At 53.2% G+C, this 21737-nt stretch overlaps 1 protein-coding gene across 2 annotated transcripts in view; it reads left to right on the top strand.

Moving 5' to 3' along the window:
- Window positions 1-19809, top strand: part of ETS1 (ETS proto-oncogene 1, transcription factor) — an 81537-nt gene extending 61728 nt beyond the window's left edge. For both annotated transcript variants that reach the window (XM_074559438.1, XM_074559437.1), the window contains 4 exons: window positions 201-446; window positions 4497-4757; window positions 13835-13953; window positions 15183-19809. In XM_074559438.1, coding sequence (XP_074415539.1) covers window positions 201-446; window positions 4497-4757; window positions 13835-13953; window positions 15183-15398 — 842 coding nt within the window. In that variant the 3' untranslated portion in view covers window positions 15399-19809. The remainder of the gene's footprint in view (window positions 1-200; window positions 447-4496; window positions 4758-13834; window positions 13954-15182) is intronic.
- Window positions 19810-21737: the final 1928 nt, after the last annotated feature.

Genomic DNA, 21737 nt, shown 5'->3' with positions numbered 1-21737 from the left:
AAGCAGGGAGGGGCTGTGGGATGTCTGGAACCCTCACCCAAAGCAGTGAGGGGCTGTGGGATGCTCTGGGGCCCAAAGCAGTGCCCAAGGGAGGGCTGTGGGATGCTCTGGAGCCCAAAGCAGTGCCCAAGGGAGGGCTGTGGGATGCTCTGTGACCCCGGGGTTGCTTTGGGCAGGCTCTGACCGTGCTGTGTCCCCAGGTTACGGCATCGAGCACGCGCAGTGCGTGCCCCCCTCCGAGTTCTCGGAGCCCAGCTTCATCACCGAGTCCTACCAGACCCTGCACCCCATCAGCTCGGAGGAGCTGCTGTCCCTCAAGTACGAGAGCGAGTACCCCTCGGTGCTGCTGCGCGAGCCCGCCCAGGACCCGCTGCACAACGACTTCTTCTCCATCAAGCAGGAGGTGGTGACCCCAGACAACATGTGCATGGGCCGTGCCAGCCGAGGTAAGGCTGGGATCAAACTGGGAAATCAACTTGGAGAGGGTTTTCAGGGTTAAACAGAAGGTTTATACAGGATGTGATTGTAGGGAAACTGGGAGATGAGAAATACTGAGTTAAAAATGCTGTGGAACAGGACAGATATTGTTGAGGGAGAAATTGTGATACAGTAACATCTTTGAGCCAGGTCTAATAAGCTCTTAGAGCTCTATATCACACCCAAGATAGCTCAGCTACCTTTGGAGGCATAAAAATCAGCAGGATGGTGTCACAGTGTTGGAAACAAAAAGGTTTAATAAAAGGCAAAATAACAAACAGAGAAAAACCCAGCCATGTGCAAGAGGTTCTTGGTCCTGGTAAAACACCTCACAAAAACCATTAGTTTCTTTGTTCACTTCTTTTTCTAGTTAATTGCCCAGGAAGAACTTTTTGGCTCCTGTCCAATTGGCCATCCTTAAGTTTGAGGTGAAGTCCCCATGGCCTATGAGGTGGCTTTTTCACCTAATCCAGGACAGAAACTTCTGGGCTTCTTTCCTTTTGGAGGGGACAAAGGATGGTTTTGTCACTCTGTCAACAAAGGGCACACTCCTATAAAATGGAGCTAGAAAAAGAATTTTAAAGGACAGCATTGTAAATAAGACTAGATACTTTGGAGAAATAGAACGATGAAGGTTCTAGAAAAGGGGATTGTCTGACAGGGCTGGCTTGGGTTGCTGCTGTTCTCACCTCCCTCCCCAGGGAATGGCTCTGGGAGCACCGAGGGAGCTGAGCAGTGCTGACAAAGCCCTCTCCAGCACTGCTGGCTTCCCTGGTGGCTCTGAGCCCTCCCTGCCCTTCTCCCTCCCCAGGGAAACCTCGAGGAAGGTCTTTCTTTCTTTCCTCTCCTCTGCTGCCTGTTTTGCATCCTTTGCAGAAAGGCCATGTTTCTGGTGCTGTGCTTTGATGAACAACCTGAGAGAAATAGAACTGAGCTTTTGTGTTATCAGGGAGGACAAACTGCTGGGTGCTCGTAGAAATCCCGTTTTTAGGAGCCCAGGCAAAGCCCCACAAATTCTTCACAAGTTCTCATTGGGAATTGCTGTTGAAGGCTCTGAAGAGTTTTGCACTCTGTGATCCAAACTCTTTGTCCATTATGTCCAGGATTTGATGGCTGCTTGTTTGAAATGCTCTACTGCAGCCAACTCCTGAGCTTGGTTAGGAGGTGCAGGTGTCAGGGGCTGGGGCAGCAGCAGAGCCAAGGACCCCCCAAATGCTGCCCCCCAAAGAGTTACAGGTACATGATTGATGTTTGAGGTGGTGGGATTTGAACACCTGAACACTTTGGAGGATCTGAGCCCAAATTCCTTCCCAGTTAATGCTGTGAGGCTGGAAACACGTGGGGCCCACGTGTTTAATTGCTTTGTGATCACATCAGTGGTGCCAGGCTGGGGATGGGGCTCTGCCTCCTTCAAAGCAAAAAGCTGAATCCATGGAGCTCAAAGTCCCTCACAAGTGGGATCATTATCTCCAGATTCCAGGTAGGGAACCTGGGGCACAGGGAAGAGCTGTGACCTGCCTGCCATCCCCTAAAATGGAACCCAGGCGTCCCCAGCCCCAGAATTCGTTAGAGGGACTTGGTGCTGTGAGCCAGGTTTGATGTGCAGCAGTTAAACCCCTTTATCCAGAGAGCTGAGGATGAGCTGCCCTCCCAGCAAAGCCAGAGCTGCTTTCCAGGCATGTGCAGCTTATTTGAACTTCCTCACTCTTTTCCAGGCTGGGAGAGCCAATTACAGGGAACTTGTTATTTGTGCCTCTCCTTCTGAGAGAGGTGACCTGAGCCAGAAGGGCAGCAGGGTTTTCATTTTGGGGAAACTTCTCTTTTTGGGGTTGTTTTTCTGCCTGAATTTCAGCAATGTCTTTGCCTTTTCTTGACCTTTTCTTTCACACAGGTGATTTCATCATTCTCACAGTGCAATGGTTCAGGAAGTCTTTTGCAACTGAACCTCGAGCCTGTTCTCAAACCTAAAAATGGTTTTGGGGGAGGGAACAGAGAGCCCTGGCTGCTGCTGTTAGCAAAGACTTGAACAGTGGTTGCAGGAGGCTGTGCTCACACCAGTGCTGCATTTCAGCCATGGAAGGGCCTTTGGGGGCACAAATCCTCCCAGGGCTGGGGGAAAGCCTTAATATAAAGCAGAGCCCAGTTAATTTATATTTATGTCCCTCTTTACCTTGCACTGTCTTACAAGGTTAGTCTGACACCAAGTCAAGCCCTTCAGCATCACCTCAGGGTGAAGGTTTTCCAGACACTGTGGGGCCTTTTCCAGGCCTTCTGTGGGGCCTTCAGGAGGAAGTTTTGGGGTCCCATGGGGGTTGTTTCTCTCTGCCCTGTCAGCGAGGGCGGCTGGTTGAGAAGTGGAGCTGCCAAACTCGTTTAAGCTGGTCCTGAGTAAGTGCAGGGCGTGATTGTTCCAGCTAGGTGGAATTTAGGTGAATTTTCAATGGATTGACACAAATCACATCTCTGTCAGGTTTTAATTCCTTTTCTAAACGAGCCTGTGCTGCAGGACTGCTCAGGGAATTGGTTATGGCAATTAATGTACACACACACAGCAGCATTGTGTTCTCCTTAGCAGGATTCAGGGAAGGATTGGAGCGTGAAAATCCTCAAAAAACAAAAAGCAAATAGAAAAGAGTTTAGAACAGAGCTGTCCCAGCAGAGTGAAGCCAATGGATCCCAGCTCCCAGTGACTCCAGGCCAGCAATCGGGGCAGGCCCTGCAGTAGTTGAGTCTTCACAGCAAGTGCTCTTCAAACTACAACACAACAAATATTTGGGGGCGTGTGCCAGCGCCCTTCCACGTTCCCTGTCCCCTGGGATTTGCTCTCTGGGCCCAGGCTGTGGGTAGCTCTGCCAATGGAAATTTCTCCAGGAGCTCTTGCACAATCCCAGCAGCTGTTTTTAGCTGGGTTTGGGAAATTAGTGAACTTGAATGATCCTGTTAGCTTGTCAGGGAAGATGTTGAGCAATCAGTAGAGTAGGGAGATCAGAGGCTGCAATTTCAGTTTGTTCTTTGGGGCCTTTTTTAGCTCTGTTTCAGTACAGGGCTGGCTCTGGGGGGTGTAAATCAGCACTGCTGAGGATCTGGCCTCTCATGTTCTGGCTTTGACTAAAAATACCCCAGAGAGTGACTTTGACACAAACCAGCTGTGCTCACCTTACCAGAGCTGGAAAAAGCTGTTGGAGCCCTCAGCCATTGGCTCTGCTCCTGCAGCAAACCTGCTGCTGGCTGGGGATTTGGGGCTGGCTGGAACAGATGGCAGCAAAAGGCTGCTGTGTAATCTGGGGAGAAACATCCAAATTCCAGGAGCTGGGTGTGCCTGAACAGTGTTTGAATTGGGCTGGCAGATGTAATGGGGATTTATTGGAGACCTCCAATATCCCTCAGCAGCAAGAGAATCACTGAAATCAGAGAATCATGGAAAGGTTTGACTTGGGAGGGACCTTAAAGTTGGTTCTACCCCTGCCATGGCAGGGACACCTTCCACTGTCCCAGACTGCTCCAAGCCCTGTCCCTGGCCTTGGGCACTGCCAGGGATCCAGGGGCAGCCCCAGCTGCTCTGGGCACCCTGTGCCAGGGCCTCAGCACCCTCTGAATGAAAAGGTCCTGGAGTGCCCATGTTTAGGCTCCTGAGCTCAGCCTTGAGTATCTAAAGTGAATTTTGTCTCTGAAATTGCCTTTTGGAAATGAGGGACCATTTCCACCCAGCCCCAGGCCCCAGTCTTGTGTAGAGAGGCCAGATTTGGGTTTTTCCCCTGTCTCTCTCTGCCTGAAGTTTTCCAGGGCTCAGCCCTGCTCTGGATGGCAAAGGTGAAAATATTGCAGCTCTGGGCTGTGCTCACTTTGGAGATGGGATGGAAAGGAGCAGCATCAGTTGCTCTGTGCCTGCACAGTGCACAGGTGAAGCACTCTGAGCTGGCCAGGGGACGTACCCTGTGCTGCCAGGTGAAGCAACCTGTGCTGCCAGGTGAAGCACCCTATACTGGCCAGGCCTGTCTCACCTGCTGTGCCTCCCCCAGGTAAGCTGGGGGGCCAGGACTCCTTCGAGAGCATAGAGAGCTACGACAGCTGTGACCGCCTGACGCAGTCCTGGAGCAGCCAGTCCTCCTTCCAGAGCCTGCAGCGCGTCCCCTCCTATGACAGCTTCGACTCTGAGGACTACCCTGCCACCCTGCCCAGCCACAAGCCCAAGGGCACCTTCAAGGACTATGTGCGGGACCGGGCCGACATGAACAAGGACAAGCCTGTCATCCCTGCTGCTGCCCTGGCTGGCTACACAGGTAGGGCACGGACCCCCTGTGTGCCCCCAGCCCCTGGGGCAGCACCTCCCTGTGCCCAGGGACGGGACTCGGGGCACTGTGGGCTGCCCCAGCTTGGGGTGGCTGGTGCAGGGAGGGTTTTGGGGTGTCTGCATCTCTTTCCCATCCATCCCACAGCTCATGGGGGATTTGGCACCTGGCTGGGCACAGGGCACTCAGTGCCCTGTTCTCCCTTTGCCCCTGTCTGCCTGTGGAGGAGCTAGGGCTGGTTTGCTCTCTGAACAGAGCCTGCAGCCCCTGTGCTGGTGGCTGGTGGGCTCTTGGCTGTGCTTTCCCCCGGGGCAGGAGCAGGCTCAGCTCCAGCACTGCTCTGTGTGTGGGGATGGTTCCTCTCCCTCTGGCACAGAGGAGGCTCTGCTGTACCTTGGTGTGAGGCAGGGATGGGGCACTGCCAGAGCCATCCCAAACATTTTCCATTCCCTGGGCTGGGAGAGATGAGAAGGTGATAGGCCATGGAAACTCTGGCTCTTTATGACAGCCCTTCAGCAATCTGGCATCTCCAAGGAGAGGAACCTGGTGGGATGGGACTTCCAGCTAAAGCTGAGCTCATCCTTTCCAGCCCTTGTGTGCCATGGCTTTTCCTTGTGCTCTGGGGAAAGCTCTGGGGCAGCCTCCTGCCAGTTCCCCTGGCTCTGCACCTTCAGATGTGTCCTGGCCCAGCTGGGAGCAGCTGGTGGAAAGAGTTGGTGGTGATAAAGATCGTGGCCAGGTTCAGAGCAGCTCCTGGGGCGCGGCTGTCCCCGCGTGCCTCCCACGCGCGGGGCTGACACCGAGCCTGGGGGTGGGAGAGCTGCAGGGGAGGAAAGGTGGGCAGATAATTTTAGGAGGGTAAAAAAGGAAGTGGTTTGTTGCTATAGCTTTAGTTAGAAAGAGAGCTCAGCCCTGCCTGCTGAATGAGACTCTACCAAATATGAGAGTGCTCTGCATTCCTGAATGGGCTGGGGAGGGAGAGCAGGGACTGTGCCCTGGGGCTCATTCTCTGCTGTGCCATGGAAATCCATGTTCCCACTGAACACAAATTGCTCTTTTCATTCCTATTTTTACTCCTATTTTCTCCTGGCAATGCCTTTCCCTGTGGCACCTGGAGGTGCTTTGGGGATGAGTTAGAACAGCTGGGGAAACTGAGGCACTGAGGTGCTGGCAAAATCAGGAGCATTCTTTTCCAAGCTGGATATTTCCCTCCACGTTTGCTGTTGCTCATGGAACAGAGTGCAGAAGAGCCACCCCTGGAGAGAGGCGAGGAGCTGAAGTCAGTGGCTGGGCCCTGTGTTTTTCCAAGGAATTTTAGCACCCCAAAGGCTGTCCTTGGAGCTGTGCCTTTGGGAAGGGGAAACTTGGGTTCATGCAATGCCAGAGCACAATTCCAAACTCTTTCCTCTGTGTAACATTTTCCCTCACCTCATTTCCAACCCCTCTTGGAGCTGGGAAGAGAATCCCTTGGCCCAGACACTTTGGTGGGATCAATAAGTGGGAAGGCCTGATTTCTTTATTTATTTTTGCATTGCTTCACTTGACTGGCTTTAAATGTGGGGAGGAAAATCTGGAATCACTGGGAAATGCTCTAGCTGGAGCTGTTTGCTTGCTCCAAAGGCTGCTGAGCAATATTCAGGGCTCAGGCCAGCAGAGCCAGCTTTTGCCATTGGGAAAGGGCCCTGGATGGGTGATCCTGGCAGGCAGTGACTCCAGAGATGCCCTCTGAGCCATTTTAAAGCCCCCAGACCTTCAGCTCTGGGTTTTCCAAGCAAAGGGAGCCACAGCTGGGTCACTGTGAGAGCCGGGCCTGCAGAGAGTGGGTACAACATGCTGTGTTTAAACTGGAGAACTGGGCACTCCTCACTCTCTGGGTCTGTCAGTGAGGAAAACCCTGCTCAGGCTGCCCTGAGAGGGGCTGGAGGTCTGGCCTGGGCCAGCTGAGCCCAGACTGGGGACTCAGGGAGAGCTCATAGTTGGGACGGAGGCAGAGCTCAGAGTGAGGATTTGAGCAGGGCTCAGAGTGGGGACTCAGGCAGGGCTCAGAGTGGGGATTTAGGGGGAGCTGAGTGGGGACTTGGGCAGAGCTCAGGGTGGTGACTGAGGCAGAGCTCAGGCCTCTTTGTGCATTGCTATGCTTTACTCTTACTTTACTCAGGGGAGGAAGTGCTGTCTGGCAGCCAGAGCAGAGGAACTCAGAGTCTGCTGAGGAGGTGGAGCCTCCCAAAGAGCAGAGCAGGGCTCTGCCAGCCCAGGAGCCCCAACACTGAGACCTTGGGGTTCCATTTCCCCCTGGGGACACACCCAGCCCCAGCCCTTTCCCCAGCCCCCAGCTCCAGCCCCCTGCTCGTGCTGGCCCTGCTGGACCTGCAGGATGAAGAGCACATCACATCCCTCATCCCCAGAGCTCTCTGTCCTGGCTTTAAGGATCCAACACTTGTTCAGGCTGTGTTGGCAGGCTGTTTCTGTGTGCCCAGGGAGGTGGCCCCAGCAGATCTCTGATGCTATCTGCCCCAGAGACGCCTGTGGGGTGAGAAGGTGCATTTTGGCGGAAGCTCTGTTGCGTTTGATGTGTTCTTCACCCAGCTCTGAGCGGCCTTTCAGAGCTGCCTTATCTGCCCCCACATCTTGACCTATTTTAACGAGTTGCCATGGTTGCTCACAGAGAAGTTGATGCAATTTTCTTATCTTTTTTGCGGAGGAGAAATGTAATTGCTCAGGAGTTGGTGAACTTCAGTTTCCATTGCTGCAGGGAGGGCCAGCCCTGGACACCTGGGTTTGGAGCTTGGAGCTTGGATTTTACCTGAGGGCATGGCTGGGGCTGGGCCAGGGCAGGGCAGGCTGAGATCAGGGAAAGGCTCTGCCCCCAGAGGGTGCTGGCACTGCCCAGGGCATGGGCACAGCCCCGAGGCTGCCAGAGCTCCAGGAGGGTTTGGGCAGCACTGCCAGGGACGCCCAGGGTGGGATTGTTGGGGGTCTGGGCAGGGACAGGAGTGGGACTGGGTGATCCTGTGGGTCCCTCCAGCTTAGGAGGTTCTCTGATTCTGAGAGTCTACATTAAGCCAGATTTTATTTTCTTTGCCATGACACAGAGTGCAAACATGAAATCCAGGGAAGGGGTGGCCTGGGATGTGCTCACTGCTAAACCTCACTCTGGCTCAGCTGAGCTCAGTCTGAGCTCTGTGGTTCAGCAGCAGAGCCAACTTTGGTGTGAGTGGGCAGAGATCAGTGTCTGAGCCCAGCTGGGCTAAAGTGAGCTCAGCTCTGCCTCCACATGCCTGGGGCTGTGCCACAGCTGGATCCTGCAGCCTCTGGTGATTCCCATGGCCACCAGCATCCTGCAGGAGCCCTGCACCAGGTGGATAAACTCAGCTGCATCTTTGTGCCCCATGTTGGTGTTTGCAGCCTGTACAGGGCCACAGGAGGCTCAGACTTTGCTGCTTCACTGTGGCCATTCAGCACAGAGCTGGGTTTGGGTTCCCTTGAGCAGCTGTGTGGTTTGGCAGACAAGTTGTGGGGTTTATTTGCTCTGTGGTGGGCAGGACTGACACCCGGGGCTTTCCATGCATGGTGTCAGTGCTGCCATGGCCCAGAACTGCTGCTCCACATCACTGAGCACTTGGCAGGGCCATCCCTCGTGTTCCAGAGGGGAGGGGAGAGGGATGGGAGAGCAGAGGTGAGTGCACAGCAAGCCCTGATCCCACAGATGCAGGCTGGGGCTGTACGGCTGCTGCTCCTGTCCTCTGCTCTGGGCTGGTCAGGGAGGGGCTGATCCTTTAAAGCCAGTCCCAGCACTCAAAGAGTTAATGCCGATCCAGCTGCTGTCACCCATGCCCTGAGTGTCCCTCTCAGAGCATCCCTGTGGTCCTGCTGGGCAGTGGGAATTGAGGAGCCCTGCAGGAGCTGCCTCCCTCACAGATGTTGTCCCAGCCCAGCTCTCTGCTGAGCTGGACCTGCCCAGGCCAGGCCTTGCTGAGCCTGGCTGGCAGCGCCCACAGGGCTGTGCCCAGCTGTGCCCCAGCCCTGCAGAGTGTGAGCTGCTGTGAGCAGAGCCTGGGCCTCGCAGGGTGTTGGTGAGAGATGTTATCTGTGCCAGCACTGAGAGCACAGCTGCTGTTTTGCAAGAAAGCCGAGATGGTGCCAGGAAAGTGGGTCCCTTCCAGGCCAGCTCAGGTGCTGCTGCCCCTCCCCTGTGCTCTGCTGCTGCTCTGGAGCCTCCACAGACGAGATCCCCCCTGTGCTGTGGCCACCAAAACCCAAAACTCTGCCAGCAGCTGCCTCCCTGTGCCCTCTCCTGCCTCACTCCAGTGCCCTGGCTGTCCTTGCCTCCCCTTCTCCAGCCTGTGCTGCAGCACTCCTGGATTCCAGCTCCTTCCCTGCCCGCCCTGCTGGGGCACAGAGTCCATGTGGGCACAGCAGGGCACAGGGGCTGGGGAATGCAGGCACCCCCTCCTGTGCCCAGCAGCACAACAGCTCCTCTGGCCCTGCTGGGGTGCAGGGGATGGGGTCACCCTGCTCCTCCTGGTTCATGTCCTTCATGTCCTGTCCCTCCTGGCTCTTGTCCTTCATGTCCTGTCCCTCCTGGCTCTTGACTTCATGTCCTGCCCCTCCTGGTTCGTGTCCTGCCCCTGCCCTCACAGGTGCACACCCTTCAGGGTGACCACCCAGCAGCTCCTGCCCCCTCCTGCCTCAGGCAGGGCCCGATGGGCTCCATGCCCTTGTGGCCTCCCCAGGGTGGGGGCTGCAGGGTGGCACCAGGGCCGGTTCAGTGGCTCCTGCCCCACCTGCCAGATGAGCAAACGAGAGCAGACCCAGCCCCACGCGCTGCTGCCCAAGCGTGGCACAGCTCAGGGGGTGCTGGGGGCAGCAGCTCTGCCTGGGTCTCCTGCAGACACCCAGTGCCCAGAATACTGTCAGGGGCATGTGGAGCTCACAGAGCCCCTGGAGCTCTGCCAGGTGCCCCTGGAGTCAGCCTCGAGTTCAGGGACAGGGTGGGACTCTTGGGGCTGTCCCATGCGGGGTCAGGAGCTGGAGTTGATCTGTGTGGGTCTCTTCCCACTCGTGATATTCTATGAGATCAGTCCTCCCAACACCCATTCTGAGAGCAGAGGAGCTGCAGCAGGGGAGCAGCTCTGGCCTGGACAGCCCTGGCTGCTCTCCTGCCTGCAGTCATGGCCATGCTGCTCCCTAAGGAAGGAGGAAGGAACTTCCTGGGTCCTCTCCTGCTTTTTCACAGCTGTTCTGTGGAGATGCTCCATCCAAACTCCACCAGTGCAGTGTCTGCTGCCTGCACCAGCCTGGGCAGGAGCTGTGGGATCTGCTCTGACAAGGGAGTGATGGGGACCAGCTTTCTGGGGCATTTGGGCACCGTGGTGCCATCCAGGGGGTGGACAGGCTGGCAGGTGATGGGGCAGGGGCTGTTTTGGAGCCGTTGCCAGGGCTGCTTGTTTTGTGGGGCTGGAACCACAAACCGCAGAGCGCCAGGCAAAGGTGCCTCGCTGGGGGTTGGTAGGTGGGGTTTTTTTGTCTTCTTGTCTTGTTTGAACCAAGGGAAACAAAACAGAAGCCGTTGGGAGGGGTGGGTGTGTAAAACCGTGCCGAGAGAGATGGCAGGGCTGGGGTTGTGCCCTCCCTGTCTGCCCCAGCCGGGCAGTGCCACTGTCACTGTGCCACTGGAATGCCCCACCCGGGACAGTCTGGTGTCCCCGTGGCTGGGAAGGAGCTGGGGACCTGTCCTGCCATGGAGGGTGGCTCAGGGATGGTGTGGCACCAAAGCCTTGGCTCTGGGACACCCCCAGGGCCTGGTGCTGAGGAAGCCCCACTCAGGCAGTGGTTCCCAGTTCCCACAGTCCCACTGACACCCAGCCCAGGGAATATTTTCCCCCTGACGCCGCAGAATTCCTGTGGTGTGACAGTGCTGCTGAAGGACCCTGTTCAGTGCCACCAAGGCCAGACAGGGCCCCCATTGTGGGTGCTATTTTTAGCAGCCCCGGGGGTGCAGGAGGTCGTGGTGGGGTGGGAGGACACCCCCACCCCTCTGGGTCCTCCCCTTGTCTTTTGTGGAGCAGGGGCTGCCCCCAGTCCCCAGCCAGGGCTGGGCCTGCTCTGGGAAGCCCCTGGATGTGTGTGGAAGGAGCAATGCCATAAAAGCTGCCTTGTGCCCCTCCGCTCATGCTCAGAGCTGCACCCCAATCCATGCTGTGGGAGCAGGGTGCTGTTTTGGGATAACCTAGGCAGCAGATCCTGGGGTGACAGTCACCCACTGGCCTTGGGACAGCCTGGCTGTGTGGAGTGATCCCAGCCCAGGGGTTCCCATGGAGTGATCCCAACCTGGCATCCTGATGGGGATTTCCAGCCCTGGCGGGGGTGAGGGGAAGGGTTGGAGCACAAGGGATGGAAAATGGGCACTGCTCCCAGCTCCTGTGGATGAGGAGGTTTGGGTGCAGGGACAAGCCTGGAGCTTGCTCTGGGACACTGAGGGGAGTGCCATTGCTGCATGAACCACCTTGAGACACTATGGGAAGATATTCCCTGCTCCTGCTGGCTGCAGAGTGGCTCATTTGTGGAGCCCCCCCTCCCAGCACTAATTACAGCTGCAGCAGGCGATGCCCTGACCTCCAGCTCTGCTCCCTGCTCTGTCTCCTCCCTGCCAGGGCTGACTGGGGCACAGGCCTGGGCATGTGCTGGGTTTGGCTCCTGCCACCTCGCTGCCATCTCGAGCAGTGCCACATCTGCCAGGCTCCACTGCCTCCCCCTCGGGCAGGGAGGGGGTGTTTGCAGGCCTGGGACATGCCTGGAGCCCGGCACAAACACATTCCTCACATAATTGCCTGTCCAGGAGAGGAATCTGGGGCTTTACGCGAGTCCTGCAGGCAGCTCAGAATAGACCTTGGGAATCCCTGTTCCAGGGATGACACCACTTCCTTGGAAATCCCAAAATACCCAGCAGGGTGGCACTGGGGCGGTTGCAGGAGCCCTACCTTGCTTGCAGCAGAGAGGGCAGGAATTCCTGGGTTTCCCAGCATCTCTTCTGCCAGTTGGCAGCCAAATAGGAATGGCACTGGCCATTGCTGGAGCCTCCAAAGATCCTGCAGGGCCAGGATGGGCCAGGGGTGTTTTGAGGGCAGTTTCTCATCCAACAACCCAGGTGATGAGTTTCCATTCCTCTTATTCTGGGGAAGGAATCAACTAAAAATCCTTATTCTTCAGCTGTGGGGGGAGAGAAATCAGTGGGAGGGGATGGACCTGGCCTTGGACACTTGGGCTGTGTCTCTGTTAACTCAGTTTGGGTGTTGGATGCTTCCTGGCTGTGTGTGGGGAGTTGGTGTGAGGCCAGATGGGCCAAGAGAACTCATCCCCTTGGGAATTCACCTGTGGAGGACCTCAGGCAGTCGCCAAAGCCTTTTCCCAGTGTTTTCTCTGCATTTAGATCTCACTGCTATAAATAGGCCTCAGCCTGGAGATGTGGTGGCACTTCAGGCCAGGCTTTTCACTCCTCCCTTTCAACGAGAGGCGAAGGTGTCATCTGCATTTCCTCCCTCATTTTGGCGTGGATAATCCAGCTCCATCCCTGCTGAGGAGCGTGGCTGTGGAGTCAACACCTTGGCAAGCTCCAGGGTGCAGTGGGCTGGAGCCTTTCCCCACCGAGTCCCTTCCCCTTTCCAGCAGGATGAGCTCCCTGCCCTGCCCTGCCCTGCCCTGCCTGGGGCTGTGATAACCCCAGGGCTGGCGCTGACAAAGCCCTGGAGAGGTTCCACAGGGATAACAGGAGGGAAACAATTTGGGAAGGGCTGGATGGGACACAGCCATTCCTGTGTCCTGGAGCCAGCTCCCTCATTTCCTCCTCCCCAGCAGCTTTGGAGTAATTTCAAACTTTGTGGGGAAGGGGAGCCCTCCCTTCCCTCCATGAGTTATCCCACAGCCACAGCTCAGACAGCATCCATTGTCATTCCTGGAAACAGGCTGGGCTCTATCCCTTTTTCTGAGCCCATAACTCATTTTTTCCCTGCTTGAAGCTTTGCTCAGTGCTGTCAGCACTGGGATTACCCCAGCTAATCCAGCCTGTGCAACTCCCTGTGGGATAAATAATTTCCTCTCTCCTCTGGCTGTCTTGTTATAATTATTGTCATAATTAATGATCTATTCCAAGCTGGGTTTAAACCATGGCAGGGTCTCCCCAAAACACCTTACCCACAGCAAAGTGCAATACTTGGGGTGTGGCCACATTTGGAGGTTGCTCATCACAGAGACTTTAGCTCCAGGGCTTCTCCTCTACCTTGGATTGGGACACAAGCCCAAGGGAGTGGTAAATATTTCAAAACTTCTCCCTGGCTCCAGCCAAACCTCACCACAGGCTCTCACTGGGGGCGCTGGGACAAATTGGTGATGGCCCAAGGGAGAGATTGGAGAGGAAGTGGAGACCACGTGTGGAAGGAGAGATGGAATGCCCATGCATGGGATGCCTTGCATCACCTCGTGCCTCTCCAGCAGGGCCAGGGGAGCAGCAGCCTCAGGGAGGTTCCGTGTGGATTCTCTGTGCCAATGAGGAGATCCTGGGCTGGGGAGCTCTGTGTGCCCCCACCCTCCCCACGAGCCTGCAGAGCCCATTCCTGCAGCAACACGCCCTGGAAAGAGGCCAAGGAATTCTGTACCTGGGTCCTCTTATCTGGATCAGCAGCACAGAGCACAGAGTCATGGCCGGGAAGCGAAGTCTGCCGGAGTTCAGCCGTGCCCGGCGGCTCCTTGGCACAGGGATTGGCGCTGCTGCCGTGCCAGGGCAGTGACTCCTCCTGTTTGTGTGCCAGAAAAATAATCCTATTTATGTAACTCCACGTGAAGCATTCCAGGGCATGAATATTCAGCTCTTCCTGCAAATAGGAAGCTCTGTTACCTGTAGGGTTTAACTCTCAGCTCAGCTCCTGCCCTCTGGCTGCTGGTGGCTCTTTTTGACAGGAGAAGGCTTTATTTAACTCAGTGAGCACCTTTTGTATGGGAATATTTCCCCTCTGTGATAGAACAAACTGTGCTTTTCCTGACATTAATATCCCATGTTTCCTTTGTCTTTCTAGGCAGTGGACCCATCCAGCTGTGGCAATTCCTGCTGGAACTGCTCACTGACAAGTCCTGTCAATCCTTCATCAGCTGGACGGGCGATGGCTGGGAATTCAAACTTTCAGACCCAGACGAGGTAAAATGCCCTGGAATTAAGTGCACAACCCAAATTCCTCAGAAATATTGGGGTGGATAAGCCTGTGCTCCTCCCTTTGGGCAGCCACTTTGTTCTGATCTTGGGTATGTCATGGGCAACCAAGGAATCAGAGTCCAACTGAAAGTTTGTTGAAAATTGGGACGCAGTCACCCTTTGGAAGCAGGGTTTGTGCCCAAAGTTGGTGGGAAGTCAATGGAACACCTTAGGAAGAGGAACAGTGGCAAAGCTCTTCAGATAGGCTGGGTACAGGTGAGGGGTGAGCAGGTGGGACCTTTGTCCCCTCCCCTGACTGGAAGCTGGGGGTTGGTCTCTTCTGCCAAGTACCAGTGACAGAACAAGAGGAAGCGGCCTCAAGTTGCACTAGGGGAGGTTCAGGTTGGATATTAGGGAACATTTCTTCATGGAAAGGGCTGTCCAGCCCTGGCACAGCTGCTGCACATAGAATCCCCACCCTGGAGAGATTTAAAAGCTCTGTGGTGTGGCACCTGGGGATGTGGATCAATGCTGGGGGATGGTTGGACTCCATGATCTCAGAGGCCTTTTCCAACCTAAATAATTCCATGAGTGACTGGAGCCTGCCTAAGAGCAGAAGTGACTGGCACTGGGCCACTGCATGTTGGTGTCATCTGGTTTAGAACTGGCAGAAGGTGTTGTCATTATAGTGCAAGACTTCTGTTGTCATTACACTGCAAGGGTTCCATAGTGCCAGAGTTTTGTACCTCCTTGATGTTTCTCATAGGCAGCTCCTCTAGGCACTGACTCTTCCTTGTCCTCACAGTACCCAACTGCCTCCAGGTCTCCTCAACCAACCAATCCACTCTTTTACAACTCTCTTCTTATTGGCTACAGCTGCAGCCTGTTAACATCAGGCCTGCTTCTAATCCTTAATAATTGGCTCAGCTGTAACTCTTTAGGGGGTAAGATTACTTTCTATACTACCTTTATTTACTTATGTTCTATCCCCTACAAGAAGGCAAAGGAGGAACCTTGGGAAAGGGGTGAAGGACTTGGGATATGAGGAAATATCTGAGGTAGCACACAAGATTACCCAGATAAATCCTCATGTTCTGCCATTGCACAGAGGTTGGTTTTCCCAAGCATCAGTTCTTAATGGTGAGGAATTCTGTGGAAATCCTCCCCCTTCCTGCTGGGAAGGGAACACCCCCACAGCCAGGCTGACCTTTCCTCCCCATCCCTGCTGCCTGCAGGTGGCCCGGCGATGGGGCAAGAGGAAAAACAAGCCCAAGATGAACTACGAGAAGCTGAGCCGTGGGCTGCGCTATTACTACGACAAGAACATCATCCACAAGACGGCGGGGAAGCGCTACGTGTACCGCTTCGTGTGCGACCTGCAGAGCCTGCTGGGCTACACCCCCGAGGAGCTGCACGCCATGCTCGACGTCAAACCTGACGCTGATGAGTGACAGGGACACGGGCACGGCGCTGTCCCCACAGGGACGGCCGCGGGACTTGTGTGGCGGTTCTGTTTTTATTGATTTTCGCTGTTCTTCTGCTCGTTTTTTTTCCGAGGGCCGCTCAGATTTGAGGCTTTGAGGATGTCGGGGGAGAGGGGGGAGGAAGAGGAAAACTTTAGGGAAGGATGGGCTTTTTGTTGATTTCCTGAAAGTTTCAAGACAGGCTTTTCTGGGGGAAAATTCTGAGTTTTGAGAAAGCCAGGAAAATGTAGCTCACTTAAAAAAACCAACAATCCCCTCCCCACCCTTGGCTGTTTAGAAAAATATTGCGATGGAATGGATCCCTTTGGTCGCTCACACACAAACTGACAGGTCAGGAATGACAATATTCCTGAGGATTTGAGGAATTTTAAACTTTTTTCTTTTGGAAAACCAAAATGGGTGAATATTCTTGCTTTGGGGAGGGGCAATATAGGAAAAGACCAAGAACTGCTGTTCTTGTTCCATCACCTTTCTGTCCATTGTCCTCTTTTCTACAAGAGAGAATTTTTCCTAGGAGGGATCAAGACTTTTTTTTTTTTTTAAAGTTTTATTTTATTAAATTTTGTGCCAGTATTTGTTTTTTTTTTTTTTTTCTAAATAGTCTTAAGCTCTAAGATGGTCTCAGTATTGCAATATTGTGTGTGTTTGTTTCTGTTCTGCCAGCAGAGAGTTTTATCCCAGGGTTGAAAAAGAGGAATTAGTTTATGTAGACCCCACTGGAGAATTGAAATGCTGGGACTGGGATGGGAAGGAAAATGAACTCCAAAGTGGCTCCTGTTGATGCTGGCTGGGGGTGCCACTCCTGTTTCCAGCCCACATGCTGTGCTGATAATGCTGGTTGAAATCCCTGCTTTTTTTTTAATGTCTGGCTGCACAAATCCTCTCAAAATTTCCATGGAAAATGTCTTTTGGTATTTTTCAAATCACTTCTTTTGCTCAAGGAACACTTTGGTGCTTACAGACATTTTTTTTTGGGGGGAGGGGGAAAGGAGAGAAATTCCCATGTTTTCAATGTGGTGAATGGAAAATGTGCAAGTTAATTGAGGGGAAAAATCAGGAAAAAGTTCAAAACCCAAGGGAAATGCTTTTTCCTTCCTGTTTCAAACAGCTCTGTCTTTATGGCCGTGTGTGGGCACAGCAGAAAAGAAATTGCCCCTGCAAATGGGCTCATTATGGCTCTTGGGCTGCTGCTGTCAGGGTGAGGGTGGCATGGGGCACGATGTCACCAGGGGTGGCTGTGGGACCAGGCCAGGGCAGCTGCTCCCTCTGGCCCCCAGACCCTTCCTGCAGCTGGTTCTCTCTGGAGGGGTCACTCCTGCTGTCCCTGGGGTGCTCTGGGCAGGCTGAGGACAAGGTCCCACCACCCTGGGGGCAATGATGGGACCTGGAGGGTCAGAGGCTGTTCCCATACCCCAGTACAATCCCAAAGCCAGATCCCTGCAGATTTGGCCTCCCAAGGGAATCTTTCACCCCCCCGGGTGTTTGCATTTAAAGGCAGCATTTTGGACTTTACCAAAATCCCTTTTCTGAGTGTCTTGGGGCACAGAGCTCATTCCAGAGGCACTGGGACAGCTCTGGGAGTTGGGGTCAGAGCTTTTCCATAGGATCTGAGGAGTGATTCCTGCCTGATCCCAAAGGATGGGGTGCCAGGACAGGAATCTGTGTAAAATACCCAGAATATTCAGGCACAACCCCCCCTCACAGGAGCAGAGCTGGAGGGGAGCCCAACCCCAAAGTGATGCCCAGAGGTGCTGGGCTCTCCTTGGCCTCTGGGGCAGGGACCCAGCTCCTCTGTATCCTAAAACTGGGCATTTTAGGGAAAATCAGCCCCAGAATTGCTGTGTCCTTACAGAAGGTGGAGTTGGAGGGAAATGGGGAGGCCAGGAGGGAGCTCCTGCCAGGGGCTGGAAAGCAGAGGGGGCCCAGGAAGGGACGGTGTCACACTCAGGTGCTGTGAGTTGTCTGAAGGAAAGGTGGGATGGAGGGAAAGGGGGGAAGAGGGGATGGAGGAAGGTGAAGGGAGCCCCAAAGGAGGAAAGGGACTCTGCCCACTGAGAATGGAACTCAGGCTTGTTTCCTTGGGCAGGCAGGGAGGAGGAGGATGGAGGCAGCCTGGCCAAGCTGGAGGGAGAAAAGGGAAATTGGGATATCATGGATGAGACCCCCAAGGTGAGGCTCTGGGACAGGTCCAGCCTGAGCCACAGCTGGGCAGCTGGACAGGGAGCAGGAGAGCTGTGAGGGCACAGAGGGCACAGGGAGGAGCTGGCAAAGAGCATCCCAGCAGCAATCAGAGGGGTTTGGGATGTTCAGGGCTGCTGCAAAATGCCCTGAGCTGGCCCATCATGGTCACTTCAATGCCCCTTCCAGCCTTGGAAAGGGACTCCCAGACATCCCAGCTCCTGCCCCTGGCATGGATCCTGTCCCAGAACATCCCTCCTGCTTTGCTTGGATGCTCCAGCTGAAAAAGAAAAGGAATGGGATAAAATTTCCCTCCAAGAGGAGGAATTGCAGGTTTGGCTACAGCCCCACACCCCTACCAGGCTAAATCCCTCCCCCACTGTGCTTATTCCAGGTTTCCAAGCTGAGCCTGGGTGTTCCCTGTGATTCTGGGGAGGTGGTTAAAGGTAGGGAAGGGTGAGCCAGGGGAAGCAGCTCTGGATTTTTGGAAGAAGCCTCTGGCTGGAGTTTCCTCATCATTTCTCCAGCCCTTTGCCCTCCCAGCTCACAGCCTGTGAACAGTCCCAGACACATCAGCTCCATCATTTCCTATTTTCCCTTGCTTTATTCCTGTTCTAGAGGCCATCCCAGAGATGGGTGCTGTTTATACACTGGAAATGTGCAGATTTCTCTTTTGTTTCTTTTGCTTTGATTCCTTTTTCCTTCTGCTTTTCACTGCTGGTCTTTGGTGAGGGCTGTGCTGAGCAGGACAAGCTCAACCCAGACCCTCTGAGCTCCTTCAAGTCCATGAAAATTTGGTTACTTCCCATCTGCTGGCCCAGAAGGATGGATCTGAGAGGGATGATGGAGATCTGCCAGGGCTGGGACTCCCCCTGTGCTTTTCCTCCACGCAGGAGTGGATTTCCCCCTTGCAGACAATGTTGGAAACGGGGTCATTTTGTCTTGGTTTGGAATGTCTCAGGTGCTTTGGGTGAGATTTTGGGGTATTTTCTGTGTCCTGCTCATTCTCTGCTGTTTCCATGTGGGTTGGTGTTCCCTTGGCCCCTCTGGCAGAGCCTGAGCCTTGCAAACAGCTTAGGGGACCTTGACAGTTGATATTTGGGAACTCAAAAATAATGGGAAAAATCCCAATAATGACAAAAACACCCCAATAATGATAATCCCACCTCAATAATGACAAAACCCACAAGCACTTTCCTGCTGCCAGTCCCTCTCCATCTCCATGTGATAACCCTTGGACTCTGGGCTGTGTCCAAGTGGAGATCCATGCCATTCCCACACTCCCACCATCCCCATCCAGATGGGATCCTTCAGGGAGAGAAATAACAGAACAGGGCAACAAATAAAGAGTAATGTAAAATTTCACTTTCTCCTGTCTTCCCAAAGCAACACCTTCTCCAAAAAATGGTCCCAGAAAGCAGCAGTAGATCCAGATGCTGCAGGAAACGTCTCCACTTTCTGAGTTTTGAGTTTTTGGAGGGGTTTTCTCCGAGGTTTTAGGATTCAGTTGCTGGTTCCTTGTGAAAGCTGGGATGCCTTGGTGTGCTCTGTTCCCTGGTAGGGTCTGTGTAACACCCAGGAGCTGTTGTCTACATTCCAAAGAGGTTTAAATAAAGGATAAATCTATGTATACATATATGTTATAATGGAATATCTCCAGGAATTAACTGCCTCAGTAAAAAAAAAAAACAACAAAAAAAATTCCAAAAGTAAGGAAGTCTTTTTTTGTTTTATTTTGGTTTTACACATTTTTTTAAGCTGATAAACTTAGAAGAAGTTAAAAAAAAGAGATTGTTATATTGTGCTGTTCGACTATTTTCCAACGTGTATTTTCATATAATTTATATTTTTTAAAAGTGGGAAAAAAAAAGTTTAAAAGCGAGATTTAAAAAAAAAAATAAAAAAACAAGGAAAAAGCAGGTGCTTTTTTAAAAAAACCTGAGCTGAGGTAGCTTAGAGATGTAGCGATGTGTGTGTGTGTCCGTGTGTTGTGTCTGGTCCTGTTTGGTTTTTTTTAAAGGATTCAAAAAAAAAAAAAATAAAATCCCTCCTCCATTGAATTCCTAGAGAAGGAGGGGATTGGTTTTGTTTTAATTGCTGATGCTGGCACATCATTTTGCTGGAGAGTTTTTTATATACTGTAGCCTTATTTCATATCGTATTTTAAACCATGTGAAATTAAAAGAAGAATAATTCCTAACCCTCAGTGTTCGTGTGATTATTCCTTGCCTTTCCTCTTTAGATTTGAGGCAGAAAGTGGGAAAACAAAAAAATGTAGAAAATCCAGCAATTTCTCTGTTTTCCCCATGATTGAAGTTGGGGTTTTATGGGAAAGAAGGTCCTGGCTGACATTGTGATGGGGTGATGCTCCCCACGGCTCCCTCTCACTTTGGGATGGTGGATCCACATCCCAGGCTCCCCAAACCCTCTTTGATCCAGAGTCCTCACTGGGAGCGTGGGGTATCTGTGGTTCACCAGTCCAAATGAGCTTTGAGAGGGGAATTTTCCTCAGCAGGGTCTCGGGTGATGGGTATGGCCACCCCTGCAGGTCTGTTCCAGACTGCAATGCAAGGTGTTTTCTATTACCATCTGTATGGCAGATTACCTTTGTCAAGTGGTCAGTTTGCTTTATCTCTCTCTTTGAGTGACCACATTCACACCTCCCTTGGGAGGGGACATCTGCTGATAACAGCTATTGAATGTCACTGCATGGCTGATAAGAACTACAGCATCCCATTGGGAGATGTGAGCCCAGGGGGAGGAGCCAAGCATTCCTACCCGGATATAATCCAGAGGTTCTGAGACACCAGCACGGTTTCTCCACTGGATTCCCCAGAGGAACAGCAGCTGCCTCTTCCACTGGATCTTGAGAGAAAGAATCCATCCTTCTCTCCAGGATCCCTGCTCCAGCAGAACCAGCCCTGACACTGCAGGAGGGCTGAGCCACAATTCCAATGGCACTGCCACCAACACCCTGACCCACAGGGTGTCAGGCTGGGTTCTGACTCTGTCAGTGTTGTTTTAGTTACTGCATTGATTATTTTATCCTTTTATTTTCTTCCCTATTAAAGAACTGTTATTTCCTACTCCTATATTTTTGCCTGAGAGCCCCTTAATTTAAAATTTATAGCAATTTGGAGGGGTGGGGAGGGTTTACATTCTCCATTTCAGGGGTGGCTCCTGCCTTCCTTAGCAGACTTCTGTCCTTCTAAACTAAGACAAGGTCCCATGGCCACCAGCAGGAATTTGTGCTGGGAATTCTCTTTCCTCCTGGAGACCTAAGGCTGGGGCTCATGGGGAGGAAAAATCCACCTTGGTCCTCTCCATGTCCTTCACCACTGTGCTAAAGATCCTGGAAAAAAACACCTTTGGATCCATTATGGAATATCCTGGGTTGGAATGGTACCTCTGGTTTGGAGCTTTCCTGTTCTGTTTTGGTGTGCAGCTTTTAGCTTTATATTCAGTGTTACTGGGATCTTCTCACAGGGTGGTGGAGACAAAACAATCCCATTCCAGCTGGAGACTTGAGGACAATCCCTTCAAACTTCAGGCCCAAAGCATAAACAATGTGAGAAGAGGAGGGCGGGCAAGCAAGCAAGGAGGAGGAAACTTCATAATCAGAAGCTATTAATTGGGCAGTTAACTCCTGTATGCAAATGGACTAAAACTTATAAAAATGGGAGATCTCGTGACCAAGGCCTCTCTTGTTTCCATCTTGGAGCCACCTGGGCAGAGCCAGGACTGTGGCTCTGGTGGTGCCAGGGTGGCCTTTGAAGGCACCTCAATAAAAATCCACTTTATTCCTCTGAACTCCATTCAGCCTCTGTTCCAGCTCCCTAAGGCATCAGGAAGAGCTCACAAAGACTCGAACTCCCAAGCCTGCACAGGAGTTGGGATGATTTTCCAGAGAATTTTATGCTGGCTCTGGTATTTCCTTGTCCTCATCAAGGCAGGAGGAAAACGGGGCTGTGCCCAGCTGGATTGGAGCCTGAGCCTCTGGAAGTGGTGATTAATGAATCCAGCATCTGGGGACATCCATGGGCCGGGAGCTGATGCTGATCCATAAAATTCTGCGTGAAGGGAAGTTCCCAAGGGACAGCAGTGACGCTGGATTGGCTGAGTCAGCAG

Source organism: Zonotrichia albicollis, chromosome 27, assembly GCF_047830755.1.
Source record: "Zonotrichia albicollis isolate bZonAlb1 chromosome 27, bZonAlb1.hap1, whole genome shotgun sequence".
Taxonomy (NCBI): Eukaryota; Metazoa; Chordata; class Aves; order Passeriformes; family Passerellidae; genus Zonotrichia; species Zonotrichia albicollis.
The sequence above is the reverse complement of the archived record's forward strand: the minus strand, read 5'-3'. Positions and strand labels throughout refer to the sequence as shown.